The sequence below is a fragment of the Camelus ferus genome, chromosome 7, assembly GCF_009834535.1.
Source record: "Camelus ferus isolate YT-003-E chromosome 7, BCGSAC_Cfer_1.0, whole genome shotgun sequence".
Taxonomy (NCBI): Eukaryota; Metazoa; Chordata; class Mammalia; order Artiodactyla; family Camelidae; genus Camelus; species Camelus ferus.
The window spans coordinates 52400598-52419551 of NC_045702.1; the positions used below are offsets into that span (position 1 = coordinate 52400598).

General features: G+C 34.3%; 1 protein-coding gene across 3 annotated transcripts in view; it reads left to right on the forward strand.

The window, feature by feature from the left end:
- AGMO (alkylglycerol monooxygenase) overlaps positions 1 to 18954 on the forward strand; it is a 316482-nt gene that overhangs the window by 191161 nt on the left and 106367 nt on the right. For all 3 annotated transcript variants that reach the window (XM_032483918.1, XM_032483919.1, XM_032483920.1), the window contains one exon: positions 3186 to 3291. In XM_032483918.1, the coding sequence (XP_032339809.1) occupies positions 3186 to 3291 (106 nt within the window). The remainder of the gene's footprint in view (positions 1 to 3185; positions 3292 to 18954) is intronic.

Sequence of the window (18954 nt, forward strand, 5' to 3'; positions counted from 1 at the left end):
ATGTATTTATATAAAAGTCTCAGCTGCGTCTGGCCTGCCCCAGGAACTTGTACTGAGATGCAGGTATGTCGCTCCAAACCAGTGCAGAGGGACCCAGAGAGGATGGAGCGATATTTTTAAAGTGCTGAAAGGAAATTACTGCCAACCAACCATTCTATATCCAGCAAAAATGTAGGCGAAGCAAAAACTACTTATATGCCCTTCTATAGCAAGCTTCACCTTTAGTAGTGGAATGTTGAAGTTTTTCTTTTGAAATTGAGAGCCAGTTATAGATATGCTTGTTATTTAGCCCTGTTCTGGAAACTGTCCGGGAAGAAGGAAAAGAAAGAAAGAAAAGGCATTAGGATTTGAAAAGAATTAATAAGTAGAAAGTTACTTTATATTAATTAATCTAAAATATAGGAAAAGAATTTATTAGAAAAATTAAGGAATCTATAGGGAGAGTATTCAAATTAGTGGATGAATTTAGGAAAAGTTTTAAAGAAATGATCAACTGTATTTTTATATACTAGCAAATAAAAAATTATATGCAGTAGCATCAAGTATATCAAATACCAACAAAAACCAATCCTGAAAAAGTGAGTAAAAGCTCTCTAAAACACACTAAAAACTAGTGAAATACTCTGAAAAAATAAAGAATTAAAATAAATGGAGAGATAACTATGTTCATAGATTGGAAAGCTCAGTATTATAAATATTACACTCACCAGTTGAGTTACATATTCAGTGCAATTTGAATTAAAATTGTAAACTGTTTCTTCTTTGTGGAACTTGACAGGTTCTTTCTATAATACATGTACATGGAAATACAAAGGCCCAATAATAGCCAACACAGTCTTGAGATTTCAAAAAAAAAAAAAAATGGCAGGAATTGCACTACTGGCTATCAAGATTTATTAAGAAGCTACAGTAATTAGACATTGTTTTACTGGCACACAGACTAGAGCAGAGAACCTAGAAACAGATCTATGCATATACATAGACTTGATTTGTGACAAAGGTGTCCCTGCAGAGCTATGGGAAAAGCAGAGGCGTCTTTTCAATAAAAGGTCTTAGAAAAATAGAATTTCCACATAGGAATAAGAAAAACAAGCTTGACAGATATTCCACACCAGTAAAAAATTAATTCTAGGGTCAGAGGGTTTTAGATTTAAAAGTGAGAGTGAAACCAATACAGTTCGAGCAAGTAGCGCAGTAAAATATCTCTGCAGCCTTGGAGTAGGTAAAAATGTTAAATGGGCCACAGAAGTGCCTAATCATACAGATCCAGTTGATGAATGAGGTTGTAATAATGTTAAGAAAGTCAGTTCTTCAAAAATTAACTGTTATTAAGACAGTAAAAATCTAAAACTTTCAGGTAGCTGATGCTGTTTGCAAACTGTATAAAGAGCAAGGACCTTATATCACAAATGGCTAAAATTAAAAGAATTGACAATACTAGCTGTTGGAATGCTCACACTTTGAAAAAGTTGGTTTATACTGTGACACCTAAATTGAAAAACAGAATTTTACTAAACTTGCACATATATATATATATATACACCCTATAACCTGGCAATTCAATCCCAGGTATGTACTAACTGATACACCCAAAGACATGTGAAAGACGGCCAAGAAAGCATTGTTCATAATAAACAAATGCTGCCAACAAGCCAGATGCCCTTCACCAGGTGAACGGGGGCATAAGTATTGGTCTCTTCACACACTGGAATGCTGTGCAAGAGTGAAGAATGAGCTACTGCTACATGCAGATGTAGTGTAGATGGAGCTCACTGACAGCATTAATTGAAAGATACTGAATACAAAAAAAGAATGCACATAAAATAGTTCCATTTTCTAAAAGTAAAAAAAGGTAAAACTAAAGAGTAGTTTTTAGCAATTCTTGCTAGAGCAGTAAAAATGTAACTAAAAAAGAGCAAGAAAGGGTCTGATTCTCATGAATGATAAACTGCCAGGTTGCAGTTCCTTCTGTGATAGAGGCAGGGTGGGAGCATTGAGGAGGTGAGATGTCTTTGAGGCTGCTGATGTTGAGTGGTGGGGGTCTGGTTGTTTATTTGTTGAGAACTATTGAGCTGTGTGTTCCTGTGTTGTGTACTGCTCTCTATGTATATTTCATTTCACAATATAAAAAGTTAAAAAGTAAACCATAGAACAGAATCAGTAAAAATAAATATGTTTTTAAATAGAAATTTTATATTCTGTTTTATCATTGAAAATTACCTGATATCAATTTTTTAACAAAATAGTTTACAGTAATTATATAGCATTATTTTACAAGGGGAAAAATTCTTATTTTTTTTTCACATACATACCAAGTCACATTACTTGGATACAAATGAATCATGAACTGTTACTTTGTTTTAATTGAGCTTAAATTATTTGAAAAAAATGTGTTGTCTTTTTTGTACAAAAAATGTTACATTCAGTTTTCTATAAGCATGTCATAACTGATGGCTGAAGTATTTTTTAAGCTTAATAAATACACTATTTTAGATTTTTCTCACTTTTTTCTTTACCTCTACATTCTAAATTAACTACATAAAATATAGCCATATCGTAATGACGTTAATTCAATAATATTTCATTAGAAAATTCACCTGTCATATAATACCATTTGTCTTTATAAAAATATTTCATTATACAACCAATGTTGGTTGATTATCATATGAAGTTTCTTTTAAGCTGTTAAAGTAGCTGTTCATTACTATTATTATAAGGCACTTGATAAATGCCTATCTGGATGTGACACTCAACATATACATATTTCATATATGTTAGAGTTTGAATTTCAAGAATACTATACATATAAAGAGAATATTCATCATAAGATAATTAACAAAGATCTCTATTTATGCTGCCTATGATACTAGGCTTAACTACACATTCTCGTGTTCCCAATATTTCATAATTCAAGCATTCATTATTTTAGAGTAGGCAGCTCCCTCAGTCCTCCTGAGAAGTCATTTATTAAATGAATGAAGTATGAAGGTGTTAAGTGAGTGAGGGGAATCTAGTCTTTGAACTCTAGAACTTTAGTTGTAATACTTTATTTATTCGTTGAAAATTTGTTTCACCCTACTCCCATGAATGCTCAAACCAAGCAATAAATTGATAAAGAATAGATTTTCTTTAAAAAGATGCATTCTGTGTCTTATTCTGTGTATGTGAATGACATTGTATTTCAGATCTAAGGCAGCTGTTCTGGAAACTTTCCGTTGTTTGGCGTTCCTAACGCTGTGTAGATTTGGTCACCTGAAGCCTTTCATTCCTTCCTTGGCGTTTGCTTCTGAGGTAAGACATTTGCTTTAGGGAGCTATAGTGGGAATAAGCGTCTGTTGCACACTTAATTCACTCATTCAACATTGTTTCAACATTGTTTTTGTCTACTTTGTGGCTAGTAGTACTCCTCGGAAATGTTTACCCACTCATTACTTACCAATACTTACCCATGTCACCTTGCGCTAGTTAATATTGTAGAGTCTCAGTTTTTTGGATTCATACCATTAGCCTCCATAAACTTGTTGAGCAAACTGCATTGCATAATGTTTATAAAGAAATTAGGCCATATAGTTTTTTCTCAACAAGTGATAGAAGTGATTTTACACAAAAAGTTCTTGGCAGATATTCTGCCATTTGAGACTTTTCTTTTAGGCTGTTAAAGTGAAAATTGTGATTAAGATATTTTGTCAGTTGCCTGCAAAAGTTAATAATTCTATAGAAATAAAACCATTAATGTCATTGAGATTTTTCTGCAGCTGAAAAATATGTTTTATTTATGATATGATATTTTGTTATGATAAAACTTATCTTCCAAGAACTACATTAAATTTTGGGATGCACGTTTATGACTTCAGATCTTAAACAACCGTTAAAAAAAACTTCATTCTCATTGCTAAGGTTTTAATGGACATGATTTTACTCTTTTAAATTAAAGGTTATGTTGTTAACTTTGGTGCTGAGCAACCTAATGGCCGTTAGTAGGGGACTGCTTAAAAATTATGGTTCACTTATAAAGTTGAATATGCATTTATAAATAGAAACAGGGAAATCTTTAGTACCAATACAGAGTATTTATATAAAATGCTATATATTTGAGCTTCCTCCATATATTTATATATATATATATAATGGAGAGAGAGAGGAAATAAATAAAACATGATACAGGGGAGCATGTGAAGTATGAGAAGTATTGCTACCATCCAAGGCACAGAGTATAAAAATGAGGCAGAGTAGTTATATGCATATAACTATATAAATGTTTTCGTGTACGTGTAAATATATCTGGAAAACTAAACAAGTACCTAACACATGGTTGGGAAAAGTTAATTGTGTGACTAGAAGAAAGGAGTAGAGAGAAGATTGTTCATTAAGGTAATATTTTTTGGTACCTTAAAATTTCTGAACCATGTAAACATATTTCCTATTCTAAAAAATAAATTAAAACATTAAATCATAGTATCAAGACCTTGGATTTCATCTAGTCTAATACATTCTGCATTTAAATAGGCATTAAACAAGGTTTATATGTGTACATATATTTTGTTTCTTGAGATTACAACCTAAAGTCAAATGGAAGCATAAATTGTACATATTTAATGAAATTTAGAAATATACATGCCAAAAGAAACTTAAAAAAAATAGCATTTTCATATTCTACCCGAGGAAAGATGTTCTAATTGTAGGCATAAAAGAGAGTAATTCTTGAGTATATTATGGTAGCTTATCTTAAATGTTCTTTAATCCATGCTGTAAACATGTGAAAATGTATGCTTACAAAACCATTGCGTTTGGGGTTTTTCATGATGAGATAGTGAAGGGCAGTGTAGTATGTCCAGCTTTTGAGTATGACTAACTCTGTGGGTGAAATGCTGTCCATCCATTTACTTACTTAGTCAATAGGTGAAAGAGAGTGGTTAAGCCTTGAGCTTTGAAGCTACATTGTCTGAATTTGATTCCTGGCTCAGGAACTTACTAGCTTTGTGTCTTTGGCCTTAAACTCCACACCTGTAAAAGGATAAACTAAAAATGTCTGTCAAATAGGGTTTTGGGGATTAAATGAAATAATCTATGTAAGAGTCTTAGTCTAGTGCTTAACACATAGTACAAGCTTAATAAATATTAGGCGCTATTATAATTATTTTAAATGAACTTAAGAATCCTTCGAAGCGATTCTTTGGCTCACCATGAGATCCAAAAGTCAAGTTTGGGAACAATTGACATAGGGGCTGGGGAGGAGCAATAGTGCTGAACCAGAAGTTATGGTCGTGAATTCTTAGTCTGACACTTGCTTTACTGGACATTAGACTCTGTGCCTCGGGTCATTCACCTGTAAAATAGGTTTAATGAGAGCTAATATGCGTTGTCGTAAAGACTTACTTGCATTATTCCATTTAGTCCTCATATCAAACTCATGACGTAGTCACTATTATTATTTTTATAATGGAAAATTGAAAAACAGAGATTAAGTTACTTGTTTGAATTCACACAGTCACACGCAGACAGGCCAGGACACAACTCAGGCAGTCTGACACCAGAGCTGTTGGTTACCTAACAGTGTTTTCTTCCGTATATTGATAGCAGTGCTCATCCACTTCAAGGGTTTTAGATGAAAATTCAGATGCAGTGTAGCAAAAGCACCTTGAAAAATGCAAAGAGCAATAATAAAGGGTCTTATCCATTTAACTGCAAAGTATTCTGAAAAGACTAATAGTTTAAATAATTTATCTCTGAGTTATCTTTGGTTTATGATTCAAGGAAGGCAGGACATGATGGCAAAATCTTTGAAGCTGCTTACCTATTGTTTCCAGAAAAGCACACACAGGGCCAATTCTTCTAGTGCAGATATTGCCTGTAGTTTGCCACTAAAACGTTTTCTAACAATAGTGTAATAATGACATCTACTCCATGAAGCTTGGTGGAAAAATTAAAAGACACAAGGGAGGACCATAGGAAGCACTTGATACATTTTAGTTGCCGTTATTCATGTTACTGTTAGTACTGTTATTATTCTTGTTATAAAAACTATTTTTACTACTGTTATCATTATTAAAATACTATTATTATTAACCATTTAATTTCCGAGGTTAAATCTGAACAAGTCTTATCTGACTAGAGGTCAAAAACTATATGGAAAACATTGAGCTAGTATTTTACTATCAACATTTTGACCTGTGAAAAGCAGCCTTTTTTTCCACTTCTTTTTTTGTTGTTGTTATTCAGGCTTTTTATTTTACTTTTTATTGAATTATAGTTGATTTACAATTTTATTTTCTGGTGTATAGCATAGTGATTCAGTTATACGTGTATATATATATATATATATTTACATTCTTTTTCATTATAGGTTATTATAAGCTATTGAATATATTTCCCTATGTTGTACAGTAGGATCTTGTAGTTTATCTATTTTATATATAGTAGTTAGTATCTGCAAATCTGAAACTCCTAATTTATCCCTCCCCCTCCCTTGGCCCTTTGGCAACAATAAGTTGTTTTCTGTTTGTGAATCTGTTTCTGTTTTGTAGATAAGTTCATTTGTGTCATTTTTTTTGTTTAGATTCCACATATAAGTGATATATGATATTTGTCTTTCTCTGACTTACTTCACTTAGTATAATAATCTCTAGGTCCATCTGTGTTGCTGCAAATGGCAATATTTCATTCTTTTTATGGCCGAGTAGTATTCCTCTGTGTGTGTGTGTGTGTTTGTGTGTGTGTGTGTATCACTAACTTCTGTATCCAATCATCTGTCAATGGACATTTAGGTTGCTTCTATGTCTTGGTTATTGTAAATAGTGCTGCTATGAATATTGAGTTACATGTACCTTTTCAAATTAGAGTTTCCTCTGGATATATGCCTAGGAGCGGGATCACTGGATCATATACTAGCTCTGTTTTCACTTTTTTAAGGAATCTCCATACTGTTTTCCGGAGTGACTGCACCAAATTACATTCTCAGCAACAGTGCAGGAGAGTTCCCTTTTCTCCACACCCTTTCCAGCATTTACTGTTTGTAGACTTTTTAATGATGGCCATTCTGACCAGTGTGGGGTGCTACCTCATTGTAGTTTTGATTTGCATTTTCCACTTCTTTTTAAAGTTCAAAAATTTTAAAATTAAAACGAGTTACCAATTCTTATTTGTTAATTGTGAATTTCAAACTTGTGTTTTCCTTACAGTTTTATTTCTTAGAACTTTATGTAAATTTTTGCTATTTATCATAGTGTTAATAAAACTGTTTTTTTGCATCTCACAAGTTGTCCAGAACTCTAATGTATGGCCTCAGTGACTCCATTCAATGTGAATTAAGGCCAACTAAGAGTGATTATCCTACAAGAGTGTTCTCATCATTTTTCTTTGAGGCTATAATTAGAATCAGTGTCATAGAAGCAATTAATTCTCTTTCTTCTATAAATCAATGTACTATATACTGACTGGCAACATCAGCTTGTAGCCCTGTGACTCTTCTCTATTTATCTAGAAGGCTGGTTGGAGGCTGTCTGTTATGTTGCTTTATTTTGAAAGTCTAATTCCATAGGTGTGTATGGCAACAGTCCTACACTGAACAAGCATACAGCTGGCTACACTTTCAGCTAAAAACACATACACATGAGTACACACAGACTGGAAAATTGACATTGAATTATTTTTCACTTAGATTATAAAGCAGCTCTTAGGTAGTTACAATCCGAGACAGAAGTACAAAGTATAATTTGAATTTGATCCTGGGATTTCCGTGTGGAAATTTTATTCCCTTTAGCTTATATCCAGAAAATTATTAAGTAAGAGTGTAGTACTCTTGCTATTTATGAACAAAATTTACTGCTGTACAACGTATGATTATCTATGTAGTGTGAGCAAAGTATAGTCCATGCCCTTGTACATTTCTCTTTGGATAGTTCCATCAGTATTTTGGCCAACTCACATACCATTTTTAAACTTGCTTTTTTATGCATGAGAAATTCGACTTAAAAACAATCCATTCATTCTTCCATTCACCCATTTCTTACTCACATAAGCAGATACTTTTTTTTTTTTCCTGCTGGCTCAGGTATAGTTTGTTCTTTCTAAGGTACACCTGTGAATGTGAGCTTGCTTTAATTTCTCTTATCAGTAGCTTTAAAGATGTCTGACCTGATGAACACTTCAGCGAAGATAGCAAGGTGAAACATGAATAGCTATTTTGATAAGTATGTAGGTACATGAGATAATGAGAAATACTTGTTTGCATATATTTTGATACTATGTATATTTTATTTCACGTAACTGTGTATTTAATTAAGGAGATAGTTTAGGGTAATGAAAGAAGCACTGATTTTGAAGTCACACAAATCCAAGTGCCATCCTCAGCTCTGCCAATTAGTTGTATGGCCTTGAGGAAATATCTAAAATAATCACAACTTAGATCCCTCAGCAAGAAGGAGAATAAAAAACTTATGGGAGCTGTTTTTATATTCAAAGGAGTAAGTAAGACAGTCTGCAGAACCTACCATAAATTCTAGCATATAAGTAGTAGTATTAATAATAATTATATCCACTTATCTTTACTATATACACACATATGTACACAAATTACACAGACACATTTAAAATAATGTTTTGAGAAAGAGGGTAGTAAAAGCAATGAAAACATAAACCTGAGAATATCTGCTTATTAGCTGATTCCAAAAGAACATGCAATGTTCATAAATTTAGACCTCAAAAAAATTCTAAAATCCTATTTATAGCTTTTGTTTAAAATTAAAATGGAAGCACCTCACCTCTAAACTGCTGAAGATGTGCACAAGAGATGGGTAGGATTTGAACAAGCAGAGCAGAAGGTGGTGAACACTTTACTGAAAGGAGATAACAGTGAAAAGGCTGGAAGCAGGGGTACCATGGGCTGTTCAAGTGGTGAGATGTAGCAACGGCCCAAAGAGTGGGTCTTAATAGGTAATAAATAAATGCTCACAGAAGACAGAACCAGCTGGCCCCATGCTCTAGGTGGCAGACAGAAATGGTTATTCAGCCCTTACTGAATGCCTGCTCCAGCAAAATCACAGCAAAAGCCCTGCCTTTGTGGGGCTCAGTGTTAACTGGTGTATTAATTTTTGATTGCCGTAACAAATAACCACCAATTTAGTGGCTTAAACAACAGACATTTATTATCTAACTGTGTCCACGGGCTAGGAGGTCAGGCGCAATTTCTCTCTATCCTCTGTTCTCTGCTAGGGGTCTCAAAAGGCTGCATTTCAGGTGTCAGCTAGATTGTGTTCTCATCTGGAGGCTTAACTATGGAAAAATCCACTTCCAAACTCACTTAGGTCATTGACAGAATTCATTTCCTTGCAGCTGTATGACTTAGGGCCCGACTTTCTGCTGGCTTTGGACTGGGGGCTTCCCCCAGGTCCCACAGGCCACCACGGGCTTCCTCCACATGGCCGCCTACTTCATCCAACCGCAAGAACAAGCACTTGTTTCAGGGAGGCTCAGTCCCTCTTTTGGGGGCTCTCACCTGATGTAGGCAGGCTCATCCAGGATACTTTTATGGAGTGAAAATCAGCTGACCCTGCCTTAGTGCTCCGACCACGTTTCTACTACTTTCCTTCTTGCTTGCTCAGTTCTGGGCGTGTGCAGTGTTCTAGGAGCATGTTCAGTGTACCCTGCCTTGGGAGCTTTGTTCTTGATTTTCGCCTTTGCCTGTTCTTTCCCACGAATCCACCTGAATTTTGCCCTCACATCAGGTCTTAACTGATACGCTGCCAACCTTCCCTGGGTCCCATTTTTTTTTTTTTTAATTTAAATATTCGGTTTACAATGTTGTGTCAATTTCTGATGTACAGCATCCCTGGGTACCATTTTTATTGTTGTTTTCTAATTTTGCCTTCCACCCCTGATTTATTCTTCACCCTAGTACATCCCAGTAGCTAATGAACACATATGAATACAAATATATATGTGTATAAGGATTTGTCTGAGTTATTGTCTGCACCCTCTCCAGCTGTGGCAGATAGAAACCAGAGTGGCCCAGTGAGCGCTGCCCCTGCTGTTTATAACCTGTCAGCCTACAGAATCCCCTTCCCTAGAGTGTGGGTAAGACCTGTGACTTGCTTCCAGCCAGTAGAATATGGTAAAGATGCTTCAACATTTATTTATTTATTTATTCAGTAAATTTTGAATGAGCACTGGCGTCACCTGCTCTGTAATTGTTCCTCAACAACATGGAGGAGAGCAAGTTGCTGGAATTTAAACTTACATAGACTGCTGAATTAAATATTGACTTCTAATAACCTGCATATTCAGATGTCCTTTGTTATCTAAATAACTGATAAAAGTGCATGTCTTAGAAAGTAAAGTTCTTAGCAGCTTCTTAGCAGTTTCGTGTTTTCATGGATTCTTCCTTTCTTCTTTCTTTTTTTCAAGTAAAACTCAGCCTTTTTTTTTTTTTTTTTTTTTTTTTTTTTTGGTGTTTAAGTTCTCTATCTCTACACAAGAAACCAACCCAAAACTTAATGGCTTAAAACAATGAAATTTTATTATTTCTCACTATTCTGTGTTGCTTCCACTGCTGGTCTCACCTGGCCTCACTCATCAGGCTACTTTCAGCTTGGGGATCAGCTGGGCTTGAAAGTGCATGAGGGTCACATGAGGGCTGTCGGCAGGAATACCCTTATTTTCCCTCCACGTGACCTCTCACGCTCCAGTGGACCAGACTTGGTCTTTATCTGGCAATTCCAGGATCGTGACAATTGAATCTGCCACATTTCTTGAAGCGTAGGCTCTGAAACTCAAAAAGCATCGTTTTTGTCACATTCCATTGTAATTGATACACATTCCAAGAACATCACTAGGCCAGCCACTGTTCAGGCAGTAGAAGAATGGACTCCATCTCTTGATTAGAAGAGCAGTCAGTTAAAAAAGGATATGCACAAATTTATGGCCATTATCCAAGACACCGCACTTGGGTTTTTTATCACTTAGGTTTATCTCACAGTGATGATTAGTATATCACAAAATGTAGACATAGTTGTCTAAAGCCATCTTAGACGATTCATTTCAGCTGTACACCTGGCCATGTTATGAATGTGAAGACTAAATTGCACCCGAGTTTTTTTATGAAATATATGTTAATCTGCCATAAATATAATTATGGATTTAAGGGGAAAAATAGCACACACACACAGACATGCACACACACACACACACATACACACTGACTTGTGAATATTCATAATATCTAGCAGTTTTAACTAACCTATTTCAATATTTTTCAAGTCTCAAATATTTCTATCAACTGTACAAAGTTTGCGTTTGTGAGTAGTAGCTTATATGTTTTAAACAATACTTTCTTCATATCAACTTATAATTTTCCATTATATATGATATTTATTATGTACTAAATTATATAAAATAGTTTTTAAAAGATAATAAAATGAAAGCCACCCACCTTAAGACTATTCCTCTACTTCATACTCCCACAGATACTACCGTGAAATTGTAATTTGTGTTTATCATAGCCATGCTTTTTCTGAACAAATTCTATTTTTTCATATATTCTTAAGTTTATCATTAAGCAATATTTGATTTATCAAAAAAAATCTTGAGTATAATAAAATGATATCATACTACATATATATATAGTTTCCTACAATTTCCTTTAATTTACTGAATATTTTGTTTCTAAAGTGTATCCTTTTTCTTGCATGTAGTTGTTGTTTATGTACCTTGTGTGATCATGTCCAGTATCTATTCTCTAGTGTGTGTTTCTAGCTTTGACTTTTACAATGCTGCCGTGAGAATTCATGCACAGATCTTCTAGTGCACATGGCATATATGTAATTTCTGTGGGATCATACAGCTAGATGTGGAATTGCTGGATTGTAGGAAAGGTGGCCTGATTACATTCTTAAGAGAGTGCTAATTTGTTTTCCAAAGTAGTTGTAAAGCTTATCACTGTAAGAGTGTAAATTTCCACCCCAAAGTCAGAATTGTCAGATTTCTTAAATTTTGTTCATCTGGGAGTTTAAATCATATCTCATTGTATTCCTAATTACCATTTTCTTGTTTACTAGTGAAGCAGATCATTTTTTCATCTTAATTGGCCATTTATGTTTCTTTTCCAGCAATATGCTTTTGCATGTCAGTTACCCATTTTTTTCTATTTGGTTGTTATTTAGTTCTGCTTTTTAGAAATTCTATGTATGATACCAGTCATTTGTCAGTTATATTTGTCAAAAATATCTTTCCTCAACTTGTAGCTTATCTCATTGCCCCTTGATTGAACTCAAATGCATTTTATTTCCATAAAGCAATGCCATATAAATAGTATTATACTTCTATAAATGAAGATGGTACTACTAAACCATTCATCATTACTAATTCAGAAAAACATATACTTTTCCTATGTATGTAGTGCTAGATGTGTCCAGCTACGGTTCTTCCTGTAACCACCAGTGCATCTATATGAATCTTAGACAGTGTTATGAATGTAGTCTATAATTATGTAAAAATATAAAGCTAACATATGAAGATTAATTTCACAAGCATCACTTCTTTAGCAAAGTTTATTAACCATTTGAATTTTAAATGCACAGATCAGAATTTCCCCTATCCTTTTGTAGGGGAGAGTATTCAAACAAAATTAATCCAAAATCTTTACATCATATCAAAAGTGCTAAAATGTATTGGAATGCTCCTATGTGCAGAGAACATATGAGGCTTCTATTAAAAAAACCAAATATTAGCCATTTCTTTCTGTTAATGAGCTATTTACCAATAGATTCATGAATATAAGCCACTTCACCAGGCAGATCACATCCCAGAATGTAATCCCTTTTGTACTCTATTAATTAAGAAATTTGAAAATAACTTGCAGGTGACACGTAAGAGAAAATATTTTATAGGATGTAGGAGATTTTTATTTTTAGCCACATATGCAGCATTCATGGAACAGCATAAAACACACAAATATTGAGTTTATTAGAAAATTCCCTTTAGATTTTTTTGCATATTCATACCATAAAGTTTTTCATTCTTTTGTCTTTACCTCTAGTTCAGTGTATCACTGCCGCTTTCTTTTAAAATATTTTTATTGTTTATGTAGCACAGGGAACTATATTCAATATCTTGCAGTAACCTATAATGAAAAAGAATATGAAAACAAATATATGTATGTATATATATGACTGAAACATTTTGCTGTACACCAGAAACTGACACACATTGTAAGCTGACTACACTACAATAAAAAATAAAATAAAATATTTTATTCTTTCACAGTCCATTATAATTCCTGCATTATTAGAATCTAAAGATATACATTTTTCAAGGTTTATTATCACATACAAATAATACAAATACAAATACATTTATTCTGCTCTGAGTCATGTGCAGAAAGCTTTATGTGTGTAAACTCACTCATAACACACATATATGTCTCATGTCCATTCATGTACTGTTCATAAGCATGGATAGAAAGTAACTAATGTATTGAATGTGGAGCAGGCTAAATAGCTGGTGAAAATAAGCTGATTGGAGTGATTTATATGAGGCCTATTTTTCCAAAAATCCTCTCCACTTCTTGTGTTTTTCTAGAAATAATTACTTTTTCTTTCTATGAGCAACAAAACACTTGGTAAACAAAATAAGGCAATGTTAGAATATATGCTTTTCTGTTTCATGATAGGAGAGAAAGACTACATTTGACACAGTAGACTGTAGATGATCACATTAAAATTCCTGAAATGTATTGGCCCTTGTGTGAGATTTTTAAATAAATTTTGAATCTACATATGAGAAAATGTTAACCCATAATAGTTTTCTAAATATCATGGCTTCCTATTAAGATGGTTAAAAGTTAAGAGATACAAATATATCACATATTCTTACCCACCCATCCCTTCTACTAAATTTTTTTAATTTTATAAAATGTATTTAATATTTCATAAATATTAAATGCAAATGAGTTAAAACACACAATAGAGAGTGGCTTTGTAACAGTTCGTGTAAAAGGACTTAAAAGACTTCTTCATAGGAAGCAGTGTATATTCAAAAGTATAATAGTTTTAAGTAACTATCAAAAAATTCATGGCAGTATGGCCATTTGAACAATAGCGAATCTAGCAATGCAAGAACATGGTGTATCTTTCCATCTGTGTTGTCCTCAGTTTCTTTTAATCAACATCTTTTAGTTTTTGGAACATAGTTCCTTTGCCTCCTTAAGTAGGTTTATTCCTAGGTATTTTATTGGTTGTGATGCAATGGTAAATGGGATTGTTCCTTTAATTTCTTTTTCTGATATTTCATCGTTATTATATAGAAATACAACAGATTTCTGTATATTAATATTGTATCCTACACCTTTACCAAATTCATTGACGAGTTCTAGTAGTTTTCTGGTAATGTCTTTAGTATTTTCTGTGTATATCGTATCATTGCCATCCCTTCTACTTTAGGCTCTTATTTGAAAGTTACCAGTGTGGGCACCTGCCAAGTACAGCTGCTTTTGCAAACACTTTAGCTTCAAGGAAATTTTCACCATCAAGCACTTTTCCCCCACATTTTAATACTACGGGTATTATGAGGAACACTGATTTTACATATTTCTGTAAACTTATGTTGAAATCACCAAAGCAAAGATGTTTTAAGGAGAGTTGTACATCAAAATATATACTGAGTTTTTTGAGTGTTTTTTAAAAAACATTTTAAATGCATGTCTTTTTGTTTAGTTTTTGTTTGTTTCTTTTAGTTGGTCTTGCCTTTTCACTTGTTTTACTTTTCTTGTTTGAAAACAAGAAGTGCTTACTTGCCAAGAGTAGATTAGCTGGATGAGGAAACATCTTGAATTTATTTCACTATCACAAACTTTGGAGTTTTGAGTGAGTTCTCAAATGGATACCATCTCTATTAATTATATTGCTTAGATTAAAACAGAAATTTAGGAATGTTAGGAGTCTAGATTTCTGCGTCCCCCCCATCCTGACCACTGAACCAGCGTCCATCCTGTTGACTTACGTCACTCTGCATTTTTCATGGCTGTCCTTTTACCTGACTTATTTGTGGGTGTAATCTACCAATGTCAGCAGAGTGAATTACGAGCAGCAGCTTAGGGTAAACATCATTTACTCGAAAGAAATGATTTCCACATCACCTTGGTTTTCTGCTTGGCATTAAAAAAAATCCTGCCCCTTTTTATAATCACCTGTCCTACATTTGAAATAACAAAGAGCCTCGAATTCTGTCTTCTCTAGTCAGAGTGTGCCACGTGCTGTGCTGTGTGATTTATGACCTGAGCATCCGACACTCTCCATGCACTAACAAGATGGCCCACTGCGTTTGAAATATATCCCCCGAATGAAAGCAAACACAACCTTGTGATATAAAGCCTTGTCAGCATGCAAGGAATTAAACACATGCAAGTTTTAATTTTTAGACTTTCTTTTTGCATTGCCTTTAATAATGGCTGAAATAACTTAAGATCCATGGGTAGGCAGGATTTCATATACTAGATGAGGGCTCTGAGGGGAAGCCTGACCCTGAGAAAAAGGTGCAGGGATATTTGGCAGAACATCAACGTGGTTTCCACTAGTACATGACAGGGACTCATTATGGGCTTGCTGTTGCCTGTAAGCTGGTTTCACTACCATCAACTACGAGGCCAGGATGCCTGGTTCCAGATGCTCTCGCCAATTGACCGTAAAATTGCTATGCATTTCTGGCCCAGCCCGAGATTTTAAAAGCTCCCCTCCCCCTCCCCTCAACACCCTTACCCCCCAATTCCCTCTAAAAAGCTGCTCATTATTCTTCCTTTGCCCCCTGATCTCAGCAAAAGAAATACTTCTGGAATCAATTAGAAACGTCTGCCCTTGATGAGGTTTGCACGTGAGTTTGGAGTTGAGCGGCTTTGATAGTGGCAGCCAACAGCTGCAGTTTCAGGTGGTAAAATCGAAGAAGGAATTTTCCAGGGTTTATTTACCATCATAAAAATTTTAAAAATAGGCAAGACATGTTAGGAGACGGTCTCATATGCCTTTGAAAGGGAAGTTAAATTTGGGTTACATATTTGTTTTATCCACAATGAGCAAACTGGAGATCTCTGAGTGGGGGAATCTTTCCATTGCTTTAATAGATTGTGTCAAATGGTTGTGAATACTGGAAAAGGGGCACTCCTTTCTGAAGGTTAATGGTAAAAGAACATCTGTTATTTTGTCTGTCATATTAATTGCTTGACAAGTAAAGATATTCAAGGTTAATGGAAATCAGAACCCATCTTCTGAAAATAATGTGAATTAATACTGTGTAATACGTTTGCCTACTCTCTAGCTATATGTGTATATAAGATATTTAATCTAAAATTGCAATAAGACTTTTTTCTTTTTTAAATGTAGCTTTTATTAATGCTTAATTGAGAAGATACTGTAAGACTCTTTTTTATATTTATGTGTCCAATTAAAATACATTAGCTATTATAGCATGAAAATGACACAATTTTCCTAAAGCCAAATTAAAAAGCATAGTAACACGGGTATCCAAATTATCACCTGGTACACACGCGCTTTTCTTTCCTTGATTGTGTGACATGCTTCCTGGAAGTCTGCTTTTGTTCCTCCTGTCGGCTAAAAAACAGATAAAATTTCAAGAGTACATTTTAGCACTGATATCTTCACTGTGTCATCAAGAAATGCTATCAAACTTTTGTTTCCCTCAGCAAATCACTGTTAAGTAGAGAATTTTAGGTCCCAGACCTACTTATTACTTCTCTAATCAAATGGGACTTCAAGCACCTGTTATTTCCTCTTAAAATATTGCAATTTCTATTTATATAATAGTGAAGAGGTATGTAGAAGGAATTCTAGGTCTGTTCTTCTGGTAGTATTTTTGTATTTAAAGGTGACAGAGGTAAATTTGCGTTTTTATGAGCACTCTCTCTACATGTACAGACATCTGCCTATTAATCAGTCTGGTCTCAGGACTGAAGTATATCCATTAGTACAACTAAGTGAATAAATAACTATTACTGAGTGTACCTTAAATATCATACACTAGTATTATCTTCATGGAATAACTTTAAGTAGGCTGAAAAATTCAGTTACTTAGAATACCTAATGTTACATGTACACCACAGTGTAATAAAAGTTAAAAAGACATATTTTGCCTAATAGTTTTCCGGGTAAATTAGCATACCAACAAAAACAAGAACAGAAAGAAACAAGGCTGAACAACTTAATTACCATCTTTCAAAAATAATGCCTCATTTATCCTTCTCAATGTCCTCCATATGTTCTACATGTTATTGGTGAACCAAACTTCCTTTTATTGAGTAAAACAAAACAAAAGAAAGCTCTCTGCGGCCTTTAACAACATTCTAAAATTTACTTCCTTGTGATCAAATTGTTACAGAAAGGAAAAGTTGACTAATTTGTTCATTCCTTTTCTGTGAGATGAAACATTCCACGTGCCAGCTTTTCCTAAATATGTTCAGATCCAGGAGCCAAATCAGGCTGTTCGGTATTAAGCCCATTGACAGTTGAAACATTCTCTCTAGGGAGGAAGCAGAAATCTATTCTCTGACTCTCAAATATGAGGCTTCCTTGTAGGTATCAGGAAGACTTGATAATAACCATTTAGACATGCAATCTGACAGAAAAGCATCTAGCTGATGGAGAGTTACTGCTTGACACCTTCACCTGAGACTCCTAAGCTTGCTGTTTAAGTGGTATTATCTCTTCTATATGCATACATGATAGATCTGGGGAATCAGATGATACACATTAAAAGCTAATACAGATTTTTCAACACAGCTTATGCTGTCTTTCATAGAATTCTGACCAAAATTCAATACTTGTAAGGAATATGATCTAGCATGCAGCACAAGAAGGTACTATCTCTTTTAAACTGTATTTGTTTATGACAATGTCTGAAACTGGCTCAGCCTAGCTTTGTACAAGTGCTTAAGTTACTGTGATGAGAAGGAGAAAAAATTGGCATCAGATTCCAGACGCATGACTGTTACGAATTAACAACTTGAAGAAGTTCTCAGTTTCGCCATCTGTAAAGTCAAGGGAATGAAGTCAATTTCTAAAGTTACTTCAGTGTTTAAGTTTTCATACTGGCTATGTGATTTTTAAAAAACAGATTAAATAGATGCTCTTGGTTTACATTAATATAATTAATTCACTAAGAAGAGTGGGATTCAGAGGAATCTTTGGAAAATGAAGAGTTGACTCTCTGAGATTTTTCAGTACATGGTATGTGAGAACATGGAAGACAGGACTGGGACAATAATAATCCTAGTTGTGCTTTGCAAGAATTTAATTGCACCTGCATATAATTACCACCATGCCCTTGTCAAACTACAAAGTCACTGCAAATGAATGAATAATTAAGAAGCTAGATTTTTTTAAAAGTTTGCTTTCTATAAATTCACCTCCCAGACAAGCTCTTTTACTGGTAAGCATGGAGCTTAGAAGGGTTCCAGGCCAGTGGAAATGGAGTCAGGTCACTGGAGTGGAGCTTGGAATAAATTTGTGATTGGGAGAATATTAGATATTGAAATACTAAAGCCAGTATCTTTGATATAAATGACAGTAAGTTTTAACGAGGCTCTCTGAGAATCCCTGTGCCACAATCTGATAATAGCTGTGCAGAATGTTATCAACATTCAGCAAGACTAAGTTATTGTCAACGTGCCTAGTGTAAAGCAACCAGAGGAATATATTCCTTCTACTTTGTTCTCTTAAAGTGTTAATTATAAATCACAGAGGTGTCACTCACAGAAAGAAGTCTCTATGTGAGACACATGAATAGTTTATAATAAGCATGAGAAAGTGTTTAATCAAAATACATTAGGCAGAAAAATTAGGAAAACATTGTTTGCTCTTCCATTTTTTTGTCAGGGATACTATGTGGAAATCACAGTACAAAAAATATTTTCCTCAGTTTGCCAAATACTCTTCAGATGATTGCTGAAGGCTATGG